Here is a 21,806-nt window from a genome sequence, read left to right on the forward strand (position 1 = left end):
ATAATACAAGAATACAGCAGACACGTTCAACGTCCACATTGAGTTTACAGCCTATTGGGGGAGATAGACAATAATATAAATAAATAAAATTACAGATATGTACAGAAGTTCTCTGGGACTGGGAGGGGTGATAAATAAAGGGAGGAATTCAGGGTGATGGGAGAAAGGAGTGGAAGAAGAGGAAAGGAGGCCTTAGTCAGGGAAGGCTTCTTGGAGGACATGTGCCTTCAAATAGGCTTTGATGCTTTGGAAAGTAATTGTCTGTCACATATGAAGAGGGAGGCCATTCCAGGCCAGAGGCAGGACATGGGTGAGAGGTCAGCAATGAGACAGATGACATTGAGGACCAGTGAGAAGTTTGACATTAGAGAAATGAAGATTGCGGGCTGGGCTAGTTGGAGAGTAGCGAGGTGACATAGGAGAGGACAAGGTGACTGAGTGCTTAGGTTGGCGCTCTGTACACAGTAAGCACTCAATTAGTACTCTTGATTGATTGACTGATTGACTGATCCATCAATTGAAAGAGCATAGGCCTGGAAATCTGAGGAAACTTGTCCTCTAGAATATAAGCTCGCTGTGGGCAAGGAATGTGTCTACCAATTCTGTTACACTGTACTCTCCCAAGCACTTAGTGCAGTGTTCGGAACACAGCAAGGGCTCGATGAACATGATTGATTGATAAGGGTTCTACTCTTGACTCTGCTTCTTGTCTGCTAGGTAAAATTCGGGAAGTCACTTTACTTGAATATGGAAGTACAGTTTGGACAGGGACTATGTCTGGCCTGATCAATCAATCAATCAATTGCATTGATTGAGAGTTTACTTGTGCAGAACACTGTACTAAGTGCTCTATAATAATAATAATAATAATAATGGTATTTTTCAAGTGCTTACTATGTGCAAAACACTGTTCTAAGCGCTGGGGGGATACAAGGTGATCAGGTTGTCCTACATGGGGCTCACAGTCTTAATCCCCATTTTACAGATGAGGTAACTGAGGCCCAGAGAAGTTAAGTGATTTGCCCAAAGTCAGCTGACAAGCGGAGGAACCGGGATTAGAACCCATAACATCTGATTCCCAAGCCCGAGCTCTTTCCACTGAGGCATGCTGCTTCTCTGACAGATAGATTGATAGAGTACAACAACATAACAGTGTGGGTATACACATTCCTTTCCCACAAGGAGTGACCTTATGTATCTTATAGTTACTACAGCAATGAATGCATCAATCAATAATAGTAATTGAACATTTACTGTGTGCAGAGCACTTTACTAAGTGATTGGGAAACTATGATATAACAATATAACATAATTGGTAGACACAATCCCTGGCCACATTGAGTTTACAGTCTAGAAACACTTAGTACAGTGCTTGGCAGGTAGCAGATTTTTAACAAATATCACACTTAGTATTATTAATCTCAGTGCCTCAGTATTCACATCTTTAAAATAGGTAACAAATATCTCCTTTTTTACTTAGACAGTAAGACCTATGTGGGCTAGGGACACTCTCTGACCTGGAATTTGATATCTACCCCCAGCTCAGTGCAAAGTACAGTGCTCTGTACACAGTAAGCGCTCAATAAATATGATTGAATGAATAAAGTAAGAAATAAATAGAGAAGCAGCATGGCTCAGTGGAAAGAGCCCGGGCTTTGGAGTCAGAGGTCATGGGTTCAAATCCCAGCTCCGCCAATTGTCTGCTGTTGGACTTTGGGCAAGTCACTTACCTTCTCTGGGCCTCAGTTACCTCATCTGTAAAATGAGGATTAAGACTGTGAGCCCCCGTGGGACAACCTGATCACCTTGTAACTTCCCCAGCGCTCAGAACAGTGCTTTGCACATAGTAAGTGCTTAATAAATGCCATCAATATTATTAAATAACACAGATACTAACAATTTGTAAATTTCTCTGTCTGCGGTGCCTCTGAGAATGTTAGGAACAAGAATGCTTTGCCCTGAAAACTGTAAGTGTAAAAACAATTTTGAGGGATACTTCTAACTTGTACTTGATAAGGCTATATTCTTGTCTGCTCAGAAACCATCTTCTTAATATCAAATGATATAATACTAGTACAGGAGGTGTTTGCAAAAAAAAAAAATCCACCCTGGAACTAGCCTTAAGAATTACTACAGAGAGTCATGACAAAGTCAGCGTGTTCCTTCGGGATGGGAGCCTAATGAAACAAAAAGTCATTTTCGGAAAGAACATTTCCCAATTATGCCATCACATTCTATCCATGATGCATAGTGAAATCACGCATTCTGTAAGAACCGAATGTACAGTATATTGAAAAAGAATGTGAATGACATTCTGGAAGGTTGAAAATGGGTAAAGCAAATGAAGTTTAACACTATTCTTAAGTGATAGACACAATTAGAAACTGGCAAACGGGGTCACCCTAGTTCGTGCACTTAACTTGGGCCCATGAAAATAGGTTACGTGGGAGAGCGTTAATAATAATTTTCCTCTCCTAGTTCTCCTCCTATCTCGCTGGGCGTTCATTCTCAGTCTCTTACCAGGGCTCCTCCTCTGCCTCCCGCCGCCTATCTCTGGGTTGGGGGGGGTCCCTCAAGTTCAGTTTCGCATCTCCTTCAGACAACTCATGGAAACCTCGGCTTCAACTACTGCCTCTTTGCAGATGTTTCCCAAATCTACATCTCCAGCACTGATCTCTCTCCCTCTCTGCGGTTTTGCAACTCTTCTTGCCTTGAAGATATTTGTTCATTCAATCGTATTTATTGAGCGCTTACTGTGTGCAGAGTACTGTACTAAACACTTGGGAAGTACAAGTTGGCAATGTATAGAGACGGTCCCTACCCAACAATGGGCTCACAGTAATCTCCCCCTCCTCCCCCTCCCCATCCCCCCGTCTTACCTCCTTCCGCTACCCACAGCACCTGTATAAACGTATATATGTTTGTACGTATTTATTACTCTATTTATTAATTTTATTTGTACATATTTATTCTATTTATTTTATTAATATGTTTTGTTTTGTTGTCTATCTCCCCCTTCTAGACTGTGAGCCCACTGTTGGGTAGGGACCATTCTATATGTTGCCAGCTTGCACTTCCCAAGCGCTTAGTACAGTGCTCTGCACACAGTAAGTGCTCAAGAAATACGACTGAATGAATGAATGAATCTCAACTTGGATGTCCTTCCATCACCTCAAGCTTAACATGTCCAAAACAGAGCTCCTTATCTTCCCACCCAAACCCTGTCCTCCCCGATTTTCCATTATTGTAGACACCACCACCATATTTCCTGTCTCATGAGTGCATAACCTTGGTGTTATCCTTGACTCCTCTCTTTTATTCAACCTGCATATTCAATCTATCAATATATCATGTCGGTTCAGCCTTCACAACATTGCCAAAATCTGCCCTTTCTTCTCCATCCAAACTGCTACCATGTTAATTTAAGAATTTATCCAATCCCCCCTTGATTATTGAGTCAACCCCTCTGCTGAACTCCCTGCCTCTTGTCTCTCCCTACTCCAGTCCATACTTCACTCTGCTGTCAGGATCATTTTTCCTACCGAAATGTTCAGCCCATGTTTCCCTGCTCTTCAAGAACCTGTACTTCCCAAGCACTTAGTACAGTGCTCTGCACACAGTAAGTGCTCAATAAAAACGATTGAATGAATGAACGAATCTCCAGTCATTGCCAATCCACCTCCATATCAAACAGAAACTCCTTACCATCGCCTTCGAAGCATTCAATCACCTCGCCCCCTCCTACCTCACCTTGCTGCTCTCCTACAACCCAGCCTGCACACTTCGCTCTTCTAATACCAACCTAGGTACGGCACCTCGATCTTGTCTACTTCATTGCTGATATCTTGCCTATGTCAATCAGTCAATCAATCAATTGCATTTATTGAGCACTTACTGTGTGCAGAGCACTGTACTAAGCACTTGGGAAGAACAAGTTGGCAACACATAGAGATGGTCCCTACCCAACAGTGGGCCTGGAACCCCCTCTTTCTTTTTAACAGACAGACAATTACTCTCCCCAACTTCAAAGCCTTATTGAAGGCAAATCTCCTACTAGATGCCTTCCCAGACTAAGTTCTCCTTTCCTCTTCTCCCACTTCCTTCTGTGTCACCCTGACTTGCTCCCTTTATTCATTCCCCCCTCCCGACCCCACAGCGCTTATATAGATATCCGCAATTTATTTATTTATATTAATGTCTGTCTCTCCCCTCTGGACTATGAACCCAATGCAGGCAGGGAATCTGTCTGTTAGTGTTATATTGTATAGTAGACTAAGCAGCATGGTTTAGTGGAAAGAACACGGGCTTAGGAGTCAGAGGTCGTGGGTTCTAATTCTACCTCTGCCACTCGTCAGCTGTAGTAACTGTAAGATACATCGGGTTGCTCCTTGTGGGAAAGGAATGTGTATACCCACACTATTATGTTGTTGTACTCTATTAATCTATCTATCAAAGAAGCAGCGTGGCTCAGTGGAAAGAGCTCGGGCTTGGGATTCAGAGGTTATGGGTTCTAATGGGTTGTCAGCTAGGTGACTTTGAAAATGCTCTTCTTTTGAGAGCTAAAAACACAGATAGAAGCCAGTAAACTAACAAATGCCCATAAAATACTATACAATTGTACTCTATAAAGAACTGAGAGTGTTACTTTATTAATCGGCATTTGAATGCAGATGATTTTTCATCTAATGCTTTACTATCCTCAAGATGAAAGTCACCACCATTCATTTCATATATATATATATGAAGTGGATTATACAGGACAACATATCTAAATAGCAGAGTTTACCAAGTCTACCATATATTCTTGAAAACAATACAATCTTGATTACTTATTTCCCAAAACACACAGTGAGTTCAAGATCTATCCTCAAGAAGAGTGAACTGAGTTTTCCCACAGTCCCAAAACAAGGCAGTTGCAAAACCCAGATTTGAATGTGCACTCTTGGAATCACTAGCTCGTTTTACCATAAACTATCAATCCCTTAAAATAAGCAATACATTATTTCTCTCATTTCACTGCCCAATGCACAGTTCTGTAGCCTCATCTTGAACATGAAATGCATATTAACTTGTAGAGTTAGTAAATCCATAGAGAAACCATGTAACCAGAGTAACAAAATAGAGTTTAAGGATGCTGAAATATATATATATATATATATTTGCAGTGTCTACTGAGCAATAACATTCGTTAACACATGATTTATTCTTCTACCCAGGTCATACTGTTCTGAATTGCAATCTAAGTTGACCTTTCTTAAAAAAATAAATATTCAATTCCAGGAATTATTCTGGGTAGTAAAAATGATAATAATAATAATTATGGTATTTGTTAAGTGCTTACTATGTGCCAAACACTGTTCTAAGCGCTGGGGTAGATACAAGGTAATCAGGTTGTCCCACAAGGGCCTCACAGTCTTAATCCCTATTTTACAGATGAGGTAACTGAGGCACAGAGAAGTTCAGAGGCTTGCCCAAGGTCATATAGCGACAAGTGGCGGAGGCAGGATTAGAACCCATGTCCTCTGACTCCCAAACCTGTGCTTTTTCCATTAAGCATGCTGCTTCTCTGATAGTGGCAAACAATGGTAACAATAGCAACAGTGGCTCTTTATCTCTTCAGCTCTGTTGAACTCTGAATCCAGAGTTAGGAAGGATTAAGAAGGTGCCACTGCTGCCCAAAACAAAAGCTTCTCAAATCTTAGTTTAGAAACATGATTAGGCTCACACAACCTAAATGTAAAATCATATATTTTGAACAACTATAATGGAGTGTTCACCTCACACACAACCTGAATTGCACCAAAAAAACAAGAATGATTTTTAGGAAATTCTTAACCCCTTAATTTGCATGCTGTGTTAGGGTGGCAATTCTTCTAATTTTGCTTCGGTTAGTTGCAGAAAAAAATGTATATAACTTGCAAAAATGCAAGGGGAACCTACATTTAGATTCAAATCCTCAATATGTTGCTACTGATAGGATGACAATTCAGCCTTGGAGAAAAGTGAAAACATCAATAATGAGTCAAACACTTTCCCTAACGTACATCATTGGGATTGTGAGTCTGGCGACAGTGAACTCTGCATAATATTTAATATTTTTCCTTAAATGGTTATGGTTCATGGTCTGATTTCTTCCATGCATACCTAATTTCTTTTAGGCATGTGGGGGCTGCTTGATTAAAATGCTTAATTTTAATGATTTGACCTGGTTTATTAATAAATATAGTGACATTTGAAAATGTATGCATTCCTCTGAGCTATTTGAGTTGAACATATGAAATCCATTTAGAGATATTTAATATAGAGAAGCAGCATGGCTCAGTGGAAAGAGCCCGGGCTTTGGAGTCAGGATCCATGGGTTCGAATCCCAACTCTGCCAATTGTCAGCTGTGTGACTTTGGGCAAGTCACTTCACTTCTCTGTGCCTCAGTTCCCTCATCTGTAAAATGGGAATTAAGACTGTGAGCCCCCCATGAGACAACCTGATCTACTTGTAACCTCCCCAGCACTTAGAACAGTGCTTTGCACATAGGAAGCACTTAATAAATGCTTCTCCCCCTTTTAGACTGTGAGCCCACTGTTGGGTAGGGACTGTCTCTATGTGATGCCAATTTGTACTTCCCAAGCGCTTAGTACAGTGCTCTGCACATAGTAAGCGCTCAATAAATACGATTGATTGATTGATTGATTGATTGATTGAATAAATGCCATCATTATTATTATTATACGTTCACCGTCCACGTCTCATAGAGAGGTTGATACTTTAATATTTCCTCTATGAGGGAGTTATTTCATCTGAACGATTTTAGGCCTTTCAGTTAGCCTGAGTTTACCTTACCTGTCTATTTCTTCTCCACAATATGCATTTTTTTTTTACTCAAACCTTCACTAATTAGCTAACCATACCTTAGCCTCTCACTCCATCTTCCAAACACATTTGTATCATCATACCAAGGACTCAAAAGGACTAAGCTTGTTGTGGGCAGAATGTGTCTGTTATATTGTACTCTCCCAAGCATTTAGTACAGTGCTTTGCACACAGTGCTCAACAAATATGACTGAATGAAGAATGAATGAATATAAGGGTATATAAGAGATGTGGAATCTGGTCAGAATCTGAAAGGAAACTAACTCTCCCCAAGTACTTTGGAAAAACTAGAGAGCTCTGATTATGCATCGACAAATAAATATTTGGAAAGGCAATACAGTAGGAAAGAATAAAAGAAAGTAAATTTAAGTGGAGATTTAAATGACAAACTAAGGTTCATACCAGAAAAACTGCAAAACAGAGCATCTATTCCCACTTCCCTGACTTCCCCATTCCCATCGGCTTAATTTGTGGATATGAATTTATCCATTTAAGGCTTGTCAGTCTACCCAATTCCATGGCATAAAAATGTAGGAATCAGCCTCTCTGCTTCTTGGGAAGCTCTTTTTGGGAAGGGATCGCCTATTCCTATGCTGTTGTATTTTCCTAAGTGTTTAGTACAATGCTCCGCACACAGTAAGCATTAAATTAATACCACTGATTGATTATAAATTTTGTTAACCCCAAATGATCCTTTATGTCATAAAATAAAACCCATATTCCAACCTTATTATCTTTTCCAATTGGCCTCCCGTAAACATTACTATAACTCCAAGCAAATCATCTCTTTCAGCTTTTAAAAAGAAATTTCAGTGATGGCGAAACTCTTTTAGAAGTCCAAAAGTACATTTTTGAGAAATGCCTAAAGCATTTAAATCTTGAAGAGGCACTTGAAAAATGCATTAAAGCAGCAATTAAATTGAATAGGTTTCATAGAATTGAAAAAAGGAATTTCCCTGGCATCTTAGATATGCTTTTCTTTTTCTAGTGAGTATTGGAATGAGTGAATGGAAAAAGCACTCTTGTATGAAAGAAGTTGGGAGAAGGTGAGAAAGCCTGAAGCCATCTACAATCTTGGGCAATGGAAGTCAAAGATGAAAGGGCAGTGAATTGTCCACTGTAAAGAAACCTTACGGTGCATTCACTGTGTGCGTCATCATGCACAGGCACACAAAATTGTTTCTTCCAACCCGATGACACGCAGTATCAGTCAATCATATTTATTGAGCGCTTACTGTGTGCAGAGCACTGTACTAAGTGCTTGGGAAGTACACTGGAGTATGCTTGGTACGCTTGGAGTATGCTTGGTACGCTTGGAGTATGCTTGGTAGCCACTGGAGATTATCCAAACAGCCTCACATTACTGGAAGAATGTTCTCAAATTCCCTAAAAATGTTCTACTCAAAGTGTATCATAATAATTGAGGTATTTGTTAAATACTTACTGCGTGTTAGGCATTGTACTAAGCCCTGGGGTGGATACGAGCAAATTGGGTTGGACACAGTCACTGTCCCTCATGGGGCTCACAGTCTCAATCCCCATTTCACAGGTAACTGAGCCACAGAGAAGTGAAATGACTTGTCAAATGTCACATATTACCATTTCAATACACTAGTTCCTCCGACAAATTTTGGTTTTCAATATGTTAGGTCCTCCAACAAAATGATCAAATATGGTCTGAAATGATTAAAAGACATAACTGAAGCTGCCTTAATTCGCTTCAAACATCTTAACAGGTTTTGTGGAGCACGGAAACGAATAACATCTTGATGCCCAGGTGCAATTCACCCAACCAAAAGGAACGATCATGGGAATAATTTGCTTTGGGCCCTGAGCTGAGATTATTTCTCTTCATTAAAGCAATTTCCCACAGTTCCTAAATGCAGTCTCGTCTACGGTTCTCTGGCTGTTTACTACTGGGTAGGGATCGTCTGTGTTTGTTGCCAAATTGTGCTTTCCAAGGGCTTAGTACAGTTGATCTGCACACAGTAAGTGCTCAATAAATATGACAATGAATGAAGGTTTCAAGAGGAGTCCACTTAATGGATGATTTGCCTACCTCGGCAGGAAGGTAGAGAATTGCTCCATTGACCATTGCTCCGACACTGGGCTCTAGCTGACCCTTGCAGCAAATATCCAGTGTTGCAGGTGAAGTTGACGACATCGTTCAAGTTGAACTCACTACCATTGGTTAATCCATAAGCAGGGTTCCCAGGATGTCCACATGTGATAGCTAGAGAAAAAACATACAGATAAAATCTACAAGTCACCCACGATCGTAATAAAGTCTCAGCCAACTTTTTATGTGGGTGGTCTTTGAATGAAAAGCTTAAAATAGGATCCCTGAACGGAGGCGCGGGAGTCAGAGGAACTGGATTCTAATTACTGCTCCACCACTTTGCTGTGTGACTTTGGGCTAGTCACTTAACTTTACAGTTACCTCATCTGTAAAATGGGGATTAAGACTGTGAGCCCCTTGAGGGACATGGGCTGTGTCCAACCTGATTACCTTTATCGATACCAGTGCTTACAGCAGCGCCTGAACACAGTAAGTAAGACCATAAAAAAAGGTCACACAATGCTGCAAAAATGATAGCCGTTACATGGTGAAATTTTGAACAACCAAAACTCAAATGCTGTCAGACCCACTCTGAAACTGATATTTATCCTTTCAAATAACTGTGTGCTTTTCATTAGATATACACTATCCAAAAGTCAGATGGTAATAATCATGATAATAATAATGATGATGATGATGATAATAATAATAATAATAGTATTTGTTAAATTCTACTGTGTCACAAAACTGTTTGTAAGGGCTAGGGTAGTTATAATGCAATCGGAAAAGACGCAGTCCATTTTCTACATGGAGCTCATACTCTAGAAGGAGGAAGATCAGGTATTTAATCCCCGTTTAACAGATGAGGAAAGTGAGGCACAGAGAAGTTAAGTGACTTCCCCAAGGTCACACAGCAGGAGAGTGGAAGGGTTAGTATAAAAACGATTTCATTTTCATATTGGGCATATATTCTCCAAATAATAATAATAATAATAATAATAATAATAATAATAATAGCATTTATTAAGTGCTTAGTATGTGCAAAGCACTGTTCTAAGCACTGGAGAGGTTACAAGGTGATCAGGTTATCCCACGGGGGGCTCACAGTCTTAATCCCCATTTTCCAGATGAGGTAACTGGGGCCCAGAGAAGTGACTTGCCCAAAGTCACACAGCTGACAAGTGGCGGAGCTGAGATTTGAACCCATAACCTCTGACTCCAAAGCCTGTGCTCTGTCCACTGAGCCATGCTGCTTCCCTAAGCCATTCCAAAGCCATTTCACACACGGAAAAACAGTGAGAGCTTGAGGCTGGAATTTAGGACAACTGGTTTATTGTCCCATCTCCAGCCCTGGCCTGCGGTGTGACCTTGGATAAAGCACTTCACTTTTTAGGCCCTTATTTTCCTCATCTGAAAAATCTGGATAATAAATCTGCTTCTGGGATAATAAATCTGTTTCTACTTCACAGGAATGTGTTGGGATAAAATGAGATAATTGACGTGAAAGCACTTCAGAAAAATAAAAAGTGCCACCTTGCCAAAAAAAAGGGCATGATCATCGCTTTTATCAATAACCTTGTGACAGTGGCTTCTTGTTCTGGGAGTCTGGATTCTGGCATTTCTTTCAATGATTAAAGCCTGTAGAATTTTAGAAAGCCATTCTGTATTTAATAAAGTCGACCCCATGGAATGCAGGAATCATCAGGACAGAGGGCAAGACTTCTCTGCAATAAATATGTTGCTGTGTAAAGAGTTGCGATAACGAAAGACAGGAAAGAGTTTAGGTTTTGATCCACTTTGGCAAGGGTAAATTCCAGCCAGTTAGCTCTCGTTTTTACTCGTCGTCGTTCTTGGCCAATGTCACCTCTAATTTCTAGACTGTGAGCCCACTGTTGGGTAGGGACTGTCTCTATATGTTGCCAACTTGTACTTCACAAGTGCTCTGCACACAGTAAGTGCTCAATAAATGCGACTGAATGAATGAATGAATGTCACGTTTCAGAAAGTAACTGTCACAGACACTGAGCTGCCCAACACCTTTTCTTTGTGAAACTCCCATAAAAAAAAAGACAAGGATGATGTTGGAAAACATTGAATCTAACTCTAAATAGAGAATTAAAGATATTCTGACAGAGATCACCCAGTCTTATTTAAAGGTTGGTCCCTTTTGGGGAAGTTTTACTACATGGAAGGTATACTTTTTCAATATGAAATGCAAGTGCACATTAAAAAATCTTGTTAGGGCACCGCGAGGGAGTGGAACAGTACAACTACAAGCTAAGGCAGTCCACTAGGAGATTTATCACGATTTATCACAAACTGCTACAGTGTTTTACACTCAACTAGGCAGTTTATTCCCTTTACACTCCTGCGAGGAAGCCTCTGACACATGAACTCAAGAATATCTAGCTCCAATTGAATCAAGACCACGATCAGCAAGGAAAAAGGAAAAGGGAGTGGATTCCTTTTGCTCTTTCTTTGACCAAAGGAAAAAAGTCTAAATACTAAAGGAATGAGTATTCATAGTTGGTGCAGACTGCTTCAAATCTGCTGTTTAAATAGGACTTAGTCCAAAGCACAAAATGTGGACGAGAAGTATGGAAGGATTACTTACGAACACAGACAGGAGTTTGACCAGACCATTTGTGGTCCTGCAGGCATATCCTTACAGATGTTCCAACAAGCCGGAAGCCAGGATTACACTGATAGACCACGGTATCACGATAACTAAAGCCTTCTCCACTGATGTGGCCATTTACAATCGGATCTGGAGAGCCGCAGTGTCCGGCTAAAAGGAGACAAGTGAGGCCTCGTGAGAAATTACATTGGGGAGTTGGTGAATTACATAGTCTGGAAGCGAATTGGCTTCATCCGTTTCCAAATGCAGTTCCTAGGCCACTGTGATTCCGTTCCAATTCCCAAGAAGCCACTGTGCTTCTGTTCCAATTCCCAAGAAGCAGTCCTTGGAGACTTAGCATGTGAATCTGGGGAGAGATTACCTCATTTGTCTATTTCAGTCATCTATTCTATTTCCAAACATTTTATCTGGCAATTTTCTTTATAAGGATATCTTAACAAAATATATCTCTCACACAACTTGAAATCAGAATAGCTTCTACAAACATTTCTACCCACACATGACTTAACCCTAATAATAATAATGATGATGATGGCATTTGTTAAGTGCTTACTATGTGCAGAGCACTGTTCTTGTTTCTTAGGAAAATAAGGATGTTATGGAAAGCACGTGTCAACAAATAGAGGGTGGCAATGGATGGAGAAAAATGATGGTTGTAAACTAAATCTGGTTTATTCGACTCCTAAATACTATTAAAGTTTATGGCCTCTTTACATTCTAACTTGGCATATCCCACCTGGGCCTGTAAGCTCTGCAAGCTCCAGGGAAACATATGCGATTTCCCCATATCAAAAATTTAGTGATAGAAATGATTAGAAGTGTGATCCCCCAGAAGTTAGTGGAAAGAGCACGGTCTTGGGAGTCAGAGGTCACTGGTTCTAATCCTGCCTCCACCACTTATCTGCTGTGTGACCTTGGGCAAGCCACTTCACTTCTCTGTGCTTCAGTTACCTCATCTGGAAAATGGGGATTAAGACTGAGAGTCCCATGTGGCACAACCTGATTAACTTGTGTCTTCCCCAGTGCTTAGAATAGTGCTTGGCACATGGTAAGCACTTACAAATACCATTATTATTATTATTAACTACCACCCTACTCAGTTCACCTCAGTCTTGTCTGTCTCACCATCAATTCCTCGCTCATGTCGTCCCGCTGATCTGGAACTCCCTTTTCCATTCATATCCTACAGACTCCCACTCTTCCTATCTTCAAACCTTCATTAAAATCACATATCCTTCAAGAATCTATTCCTAACTAACCTCTCTCATTTCCATACCACATTTACCCTACTTGCTTCATTCCCTATGCCTTTGGTACTGTACCCCCTTAACCATATGATTACTCCCTCAGCACTTCTCTATACTTTGTCATTTCCCCTATCTACAGTTTAATTTAAAGTCCATCTTCCTCACTGGATTCAATCAATCACATTTATTGAGTGCTTACTGTGTGCAGGGATACTGTGTGTATCAAGTGCTTGGGAGAGTACAAGATAATAATACAATAAACACAGTCCCTGATCACATTAAGCTCACTTTCTAGAGGGGACTAGATTGTAAGTTCCTTGCAACTGTCAAGTCCATTTTATCATATTTTTCCAAGCATTTAGTCCAAGGCTCTGCATATAATAACATTTCATAAATATCACTGCCTGATAACTCTTACTTCAGCAACTTTCTGTCACTGGAAGTCAATTTAGCTCCTTTCTCTGAAGAGTAACATACACTATATCCTATTGTTTGAAAGGGGAAAAAGAAATAATACATTCTCAAGTGCATATTTTACCCAGCTATATATTTGAGATCCTTAAAAAAAACAAAGATGATAATTCTCAGGCACTAAGTAAGGCAGAGTGCAGGATGGTAACGTATAGTTGCAGTTAAAGCCAAAGCCAAGGGGCTCACAGTATCAACTTCTATTTTCCAGATGAGGTAACCGAGGCACAGAGAAGTAAAGTGACTTTCCCAAGCTAACACAGTAGACAAGTGGCGGAGCTGGGATCAGAACCCATGACCTTCTGACTCTCAGGCTGGGGCTCCAGCCATTACACCTTACACCTTCAAGCGCTTAGTACAGTGCTCTGCACACAGTAAGAGCTCAATAAATATGATTGATTGATTACACCTTTGCCTGTTTGTTCTGCATGTGAGTGAATATCAGTGTAGCTTTATGTTGGGATCGTCTTTCTGGTGTCATCCCGTTCAGCCATTCTCTGCGTGTATTCCTTAATCCTTATCTTTTCTCCATCTCCTTACCTCTCTGTACTCCACTTGTACCGGGTTTGAAGCACTGGGCTTCCCCCATCCTAACTCCCTTAAATCCAGTCCTTTCCATCACTAATTCCTGCTCCTGTCATAATGTGTCTTAACATCCTACTAGGTCTCCAGTATCGCTGCCCAAAGGTGTTGAGAAGCAGCGTGGCTCAGTGGAAAGAGCCTGGGCTTTGGAGTCAGAGGTCATGGGTTCAAATCCCAACTCTACCAATTGTCGGCTGTGTGACTTTGGGCAAGTCACTTAACTTCTCTGTGCCTCAGTTCCCTCATCTGTAAAATGGGGATTAAGACTGTGAGCCCCCCGTGGGACAACCTCATCACTTTGTAACCTCCCCAGTGCTTAGAGCAGTGCTTTGCATATAGTAAGTGCTCAATAAATGCCATTGGGGATGGTTTGGATACACTGACAAGTAAAGGCACTGGGAAATTAGGATGTCAAGGGAAGCCACTACAGCTCGAATGTTTAACTTGTACTTCCCAAGCGCTTAGTACAGTGCTCTGCACACAGTAAGCACTCAATAAATACGATTGATTGACTGATTGATTCTACCAAGTGACATCTGTTTCAGAGGCAGGCAAGTTAGGGAGGGGTATAATAGTATTCATACTATTATGGATGAGAGAAGTAGCATGGCCTAGTGGATATAGCATTGGCTTGGGAGTCAGAAGGACCTGGGTTCCAATCCCGGCTCTGCCACATCTGGTGTATGACTGTGTGCAAGTTAGTTTACTTCTCTGTGCCTCAGTTACCTCATGTAATTTGGGGAATAAGACTGTGAACCCCATGTGGGACAGGGACTGTGTACAACCTGATTAGCTTCTATCCATCCTAGTGCTTAGTACGATGCTTCGCACATAGTAAGTGCTTAACAAACACCACAATTACTTTTATTAGAGTCTAGTGATGATAAAGTTGGGGGAAACCGTCTCCCCTCATGGCCGTCCCTCCTGCCCTGAAGAACAACCAAGATGGAGATTGAGAGTTCAAAAAAGTGAACTCATTACGCCAACTCCAAGTAATGGATTGAAAATGCAGGAAAATTTAATGGTGAATTGGGGGGAAAAATTAACTGAATTATCTGCAATCTTTAATATGGCAGTTTTAGATTCTGTAATTTTTAAAGAAAATATTTCACTTCTTTTCTGTTGAATATTTGATAATCTTCCAAAGAAACGTTCCCCTGTTAAAGTATGATCTAGTTTTCATTAATTTCTGTTCAATGTCAAATGTATTTATGCCATTGGCATAGATTTTCTGAAGTTATTTAATTGTGGAATTGTTTAAATGCTTGCTCTCGGTCAAGTACTGTCATAAAATTTGGTATAAAACAGTGGATAATTGGTTCACACACAGTCTGCACCTGCAGAACAACCCTATTCCTCAGAGTATTCTTTAAAAATTTGGTCCTAGAATAATATTGCTCCAAACAATGCCATCTTGCTCCTTAAGTTTCAAAAACATAGTGACATGGCATTTACAGAGGAATTCTTCGTTCTGTGAGTCATTGTAGTATAGTGAATGCAAATGATAATGGCGAATGATATCAAAATAAGAAAGTCAAATTAACACGTTCTAGTTCGGTGAAAAATTATTTCACACGTATCACTGATGCCTGAATGACTAGAGAATAAACAGCCAACAAACTAAAAGAATGCATTGAAATGCTACTGTGATTGGAAAAAGCAAACACAAAATGATATATATTTACCTAGACAGCGGGTTTCACCTCCACTCCAAAGTCCATTTTCCAAACATTCTCGCACGTGGGACCCAACAAGTGTGTATCCTGTATTACAAGTAAATATGGCTGTCGCTTTAAACACCGTTAAGGTTCCAATCTTATTACCATACGGTGGAAAAGATAAACTGCCACATGAGATAACTGGAAGGAAAAAAAAAATCACATTATGCTGAAAACTTAGTATACTAAGAAATGGTTTCCTTAACTTTGAGATGAAATGGTACCCACAAATCCCCATGGTACTTTTGACGGGAAGTCCGGTCTTCTTTTACCAGACATCTGAAAAACGTGGACGGATAGAATGAAATATCTCTTTCCCGTTTCCTTAACTCCAGTTCCCTAGAGCACTACTTGAAGGTTGCTAGGCAGAAACTTTAAGCTATGTAGTTTGGAAAATCCACTTATATGGTCGTGTTTAAAATAATTAGATCCTATATTACAAATCAGTGATATAGAATAACACAGAGTAAAACTACTGGCTTTCCAGGAATGCTTACCACTTTAGATGACATACCGTATAACAGCTCCATTAACATTTCATGCATTTTCTCTTTTAAAATCCTTGTCAGATATAACTCCTTTGCATTTTTATTTAGTGCTGTTTTGTTGTTCACAAAATAACAGCTGGGTAATGAATTTCAAAAGAATAATGCAAATTCTAGTACATAATTCATTACTAGGCTGTAAGCTCATTGTGGGCAGGGATTGTGTCCACCAACACCACTGTATTGTGCGTAGTACAGTATTCTCCACACAGAATAGAATTTATTGAGTGTGCAGAGAACTGCACTTACTAAGTGCTTGGGAGAGTACAAAATATCTGAGTTCGTAGACTAGAAGGATGGCGAATCATTTAATGACAGAATCTTTTGACCTGTTCCCGATGCTCCTAAAATAGATATGATTTTCTTTTTTTTATTGGTATTTACTTCTAGTTTCTCTAAACCTACAACAACTTTATTTCCTTCACAGTCTCTAGCTTAGCAACCGTAAAGTAGATAGGGACCGTCTCTATATGTTGCTAACTTGTACTTCCCAAGCTCTTAGTACAGTGCTCCGCACCCAGTAAGCACTCAATAAATACGATTGAATGAATGGATAGCTTTCTTTTTCTGAAATGTGAAATTAGAAAAGTCAAAGATTTCTATTATCACATCAACAATGAACACTACAGTTTTAGGTAATACAGTGCACACTTTAAATAGACGCATGAATATGGATATATACAAAGTCAATAAATATAAAGTCATGTATATCCTAAAGAGTCATGTCCAGCATTACAACCAACCTATGAATGAGTCCAGGGATACAAGCAATATTGTTTGTTGCCGCTCCTATTCCACAGTTCAGACACCAAAATATACAATTTGTGTTGTTTCATGACTTGTCCCATGCATTAAAAGTCTAGGTGACAGTGACTGACTCCCTCCTTCTTTCTCTGTCTCTCTCCATTTCTCTCTCTCTCTTTGGCACATATTGCTAGTAAACAATAATAATAATAATAATAGTACTTGTTAAGTACTTGTTTTGTGCTAAGCACTGGAGGAGATACAAGTTGGTTGGACACAGTCCCTGTCCCACAAGGGACTCACACTCTTAATCCCCATTTGACAGATGAGGTAACTGAGGCCCAGAGACGTTAAGTGACTTGCAGACATGTGGCACAACCAGAACCCATGTCCTTCTGATTCCCAGGCCTGTGCTCTATCCACTAAGCCATGCTGCTGAAATATTCTGTCCATATGCTGCTTGTGGGCAAAGATACACAGAATTTTGTATATCAAAGTTAGTCTATCTGCATATCTACAATTGTCAATTGTAGACTTTCAACAGATTTTTCTGATACTCAGAACTTCGTATATCTACATTAGTCTACTTGCATAGCTACAATTGTCAATTGTTAATATACTTTCAACAGTCTGTGGATATAACAAGGCCTTCATTCCTAGGGGTGTGTAGACTTTTCTATCTGGTTTAGTTTCCCCTTTTTATTGACCCCTGAAATTGGCTAAACATCTATATTTATGTTCTGAGGACAGGGGGAATGTCTAGAGGCACTGAGCTTTTTCAGGATCCTCTCCAATACCTCAGAGACATCAACTCTCATCAAATTTCACATGAAAATTGAGCCCCAAGTGGGACAGGGACTGGGTTCTTGTACTTACCCCTGAGCTTAGTTCAGAGCTCGGCACACAGTAAGTGCTTAATAAAAGCCCCACTTAAAAAAGATGTTATAATTGTAGTTTCAAACTGAGATCCAAGACACAGTAAAAGTTATTAAGAAACTACTGTGTGCAAAGAACCATAATAGGCACTGAAATAAGTACAGCTTGGATCTTAATCACCACTGGTATTTATTGAGAGCTCACTGCGGGCAGATCACTGTAGTAAGCGCTTAGAAGGATGCAATACAATAGATTTGGCATTTAAGTTCCCTGCTTACTGTCTAGAGGGGGAGACACATAATAAGATGATTAAATACTTCATAATATATCATTTATAGATATGTACAGAAGTGCTGTGGGGTTGAGGATGGGGCAAGATCAGATGTCCAAAAGACACAAATCCAAGTGCACGGACAACACAGAAGGGAAACAGAGTTGGGGAAAAGAGGGTGTAATTGGGGAGGGTCTCTTGAAGGGGATGTTACCTTAATAGGGCACTGAAAGTGGGGAGTGATTTTCTGTTAGTGCGTGGGTGGGCTGTAGTAATAATAATACTGATCACTTAATAAAAACCTGATCACTTTGTACCCCCCCAGCGCTTAGAACAGTGCTTTCCACACAGTAAGCAATTAACAAATGCCAACATTATTATTATTATACAATAATAGTAATGCCCATATTTGTTAAGTGCTTACTATGTGCCAAGCACTGTTCTAAGCACTGGGGTAGATACAAGGTAATTAGGTTGTCCCACATGGGGCTCACAGTCTTTATCCCCATTTTACAGATGAGGTAACTGAGGCACAGAGAAGTTAAGTGACTTTCCCAAAGTCACACAGCTGGTAAGCGGCAGGGCCGGGATTGGAACCCATGACCTTTGATTCCCAAGCCCAGGCTCTTTCCGCTAAGCCACGCTGTGAGGTAATGTAGGATTGGGCCAGCTGATTGAGTGCTTCACAGCTAATATAAGGAGCTCCTGCTTGATGTGGAGGAGGATGGACAATCGCTTGAGTGCTCTGCACACAGTAAGTGCTCAATAAATACGATTGATTGATTGATTGATTGATTGATGAGACATGGACCAAATTTTTTCTAAAAAATGATCCATGCAACAGAGTGAAGTGTAGACCAAAGACAGGAGAAGCAGGAGGCTGGGAGGCCGGCAAGGAAGTAGAATCAGTAGTCAGAGAGGAGTAGGATACGTGTTTGGATCAGCATAGTAGCAGTTTGGATGGAGAGAAAAGGGTAGATTTTAGCTTTGTAGTGTTGGCAGAACTGACAGTATTTGTTCTAATCCCAGCTCTACCACTTACCAGCTGTGTGACTTTGGGCAAGTCACTTCACTTCTCTGAGCCTCAGTTCTCTCATCTGTAAAATGGGGTTTAAGACTGTGAGCCCCACGTGGGGCAGCCTGATGATCTTGTATCCCCCAGTGCTTAGAACAGTGCTTCACACATAGTAAGCGCTTAACAAATGCCATTATTATTCTTCTCACTGTACCTCATTCTCACCTAGCCTGTTGTTGGGCAGGGACCGTCTCTATATGCTGCTGACTTGTACTTCCCGAGCACTTAGTACAGTGCTCTGCACACAGTAAGTGCTCAATAATTGAATGAATATGTAGGTTGAATGACAGAGATGAGTCGAGGACAATACCAAGGCTACAGACTTGAGAGATAGAGAAGATATTGGTATTGTCTACGGTGAAGCGAAAGACCTGGGAAGGATGGGGTTGGGAGGTGGGGGGAGAAAAGGAATTCTCTTTTGGACATAGGAGTTCTGTTTTGGATCTGAAACTTTAGACTTGATCCTCAGTCCCTAGGGGTGTCACATCTAAAAATTAGGAGGAAAGAGGGTACTGTTGACAGACACGTGGGGAAAGATCAAATAAAAACATAAAAGACAAAGATGACAATGAATATGCAGCGTGGCTTAGTGGAAAGAGAACAGGCTTGGGAGTCAGAGGTTGTGGGTTCTAATCCTGACTCCGCCGCTTACCACTTGTGTGACTTTGGTCACCTAACTTCTCTGAGACTCAGTTACCTCAGCTGTAAAATAGGGATTAAGACTCTGAGCCCCACGTGGGACAATCTTTTTACCTTGTATCTACCCTAGCGCTTAGAACAGTCCTTGGCATATAGTAGGTACTTAACAAATACCATAATACCTGCCGCTCTCACCTCCACAACATCACCAAGATCCATCCTTTCCTCCCCTTCCAAATTGCTACCTTGCTGGTTCAATCTCTCATCCTATCCCGACTGGATTACTGCATCGGCCTCCTTTCTGACCTCCCCTCCTGTCTCTCCCTGCTTCAGTCTATACTTCACTCGGCTGCCCAGGTTATCTTTCTAAAGAAATGCTCTGGGCATGTCACTCCCCTCCTCAAAAATCTCCAGTGGTTGCCTGTCAACCTACTAATCAAGCAAAAACTCCTTACTCTCAGCTTCAAGGCTCTGCAACACCTCTCTGCCTCCTACATCACCTACCTCACCTCCCTTCTCTCCTTTTCCAGCCCAGCCCGCACCCTCCGCTCCTCTGCCACTAATCTCCTCACCGTACCACATTCTCGCCTGTCCCGCTGTTGACCCCTGGCCCACGTCCTCCCCCTGGCCTGGAATGCCCTCCCTCCACACATCCGCCAAATTAGCTCTCTTCCTCCCTTCAAAGCCCTACTGAGAGCTCACCTCCTCCAGGAGGCCTTCCCAGACTGAGCCCCCCCTTCTCCTATGCTCCTCCTCCCCTTCCCATCGCCCCCACTCCCTCCCTCTGCCCTACCCCCTTCTCCTCCCCACAGCACTTGTGTATATTTGTACACATTTATTACTCTATTTTATTAATGATGTGTATATATCTATAATTCTATTTATTTTGATGGCATTGACACTGGTCTACTTGTTTTGTTTTGCTGTCTGCCTCCTCCTTCTAGACTGTGAGCCCGTTGTTGGGTAGGGACTACCTCGATATGTTGCCGAATTGTACTTTCCAAGCACTTAGTACAGTGCTCTGCACACAGTAAGCGCTCAATAAATACGATTGAATGAATTAATAATTATTATTATGCAAACAAAGCAGCATTAGAATTCTATAGCTGCGCTCTAGGATGGACTCTCAGGATCCTTGTGGTTCAAAATCCAAATTCATTCATTCATTCAATCGTATTTAATGGGTGATCATTCAACCATATTTATTGAGCGCTTGCTGTGTGCAGAGCACTGTACTAAGCGCTTAGCACTGTACTAAGGAGAGCACTGTACTGAACCCCTGGGAGAGTACCATATAACAATAAACAGACCTATTCCCTGCCCACAACAAGCTTGCAGTCTAGAAAGGGAGAAATGTCATTATCCTCTCAATCTTCCCAATGGGATAAAAGTTGAAAAAGCCAACCCCTCTTTGGCTGATTCTTTTCATGGAAGGGGTGTTAAGATATCTCAAAGAATTTGGAGTACAGCAATTGGCAGTCTTATTATGTTACTGAAGCATTATGGTTCCATGACACTTTTGCTGGTCATTCCATTTACAATAATTAACCACATAATAATAATAATAATAATAATAATAATAACAACAACAATAATAATAACAACAATAATAATAATAATTCATTGAGAATATAATAATTATTTTGTTATGGGTCAATTACCTTAAAATAAGATTTAGCTTGAAATTTACTATTTATGTACCTCTTTTACTTAGTTTTTGACACAGCATCAAAGCACTGACCCCTGGATTTATTGATTGATGGATTAATCACTTTCCGTTTCAAATGCACTTTAAGATACAACGACATTCTTTTATTTAGGTCTGTATCCCTCAATCAGAATTTAGAACCCTGAACGACACTGCATTCAGAAGGGAATAACGACCGCATCATTTCATCCAGCCCTATCTTCTTTGAAGATGTCGCCCTCTTTGAATTCCGTAACAAGTTATTATAAAGATTTTCAATTTCGTACAGCATGCTCATTATCGGAAGGGGCAGAGAAAATAGAAAATGTAGAAAAAATATACATGAATGGCATTTTTCATTGAGAGCCATCGCACATAAATGAAACCTC

The 21,806-nt window shown here is 40.6% G+C and overlaps 1 protein-coding gene across 1 annotated transcript in view; it reads right to left on the reverse strand.

The window, feature by feature from the left end:
* Positions 1–21,806, reverse strand: part of CSMD1 (CUB and Sushi multiple domains 1) — a 1,252,749-nt gene that overhangs the window by 59,667 nt on the left and 1,171,276 nt on the right. The window contains exons 53-55 of the mRNA XM_038771657.1: positions 15,548–15,721; positions 11,542–11,715; positions 8,928–9,101 (exon numbers count right to left, since the gene is read on the reverse strand). Coding sequence (XP_038627585.1) covers positions 8,928–9,101; positions 11,542–11,715; positions 15,548–15,721 — 522 coding nt within the window. The remainder of the gene's footprint in view (positions 1–8,927; positions 9,102–11,541; positions 11,716–15,547; positions 15,722–21,806) is intronic.

Source organism: Tachyglossus aculeatus, chromosome X1, assembly GCF_015852505.1.
Source record: "Tachyglossus aculeatus isolate mTacAcu1 chromosome X1, mTacAcu1.pri, whole genome shotgun sequence".
Taxonomy (NCBI): domain Eukaryota; kingdom Metazoa; phylum Chordata; class Mammalia; order Monotremata; family Tachyglossidae; genus Tachyglossus; species Tachyglossus aculeatus.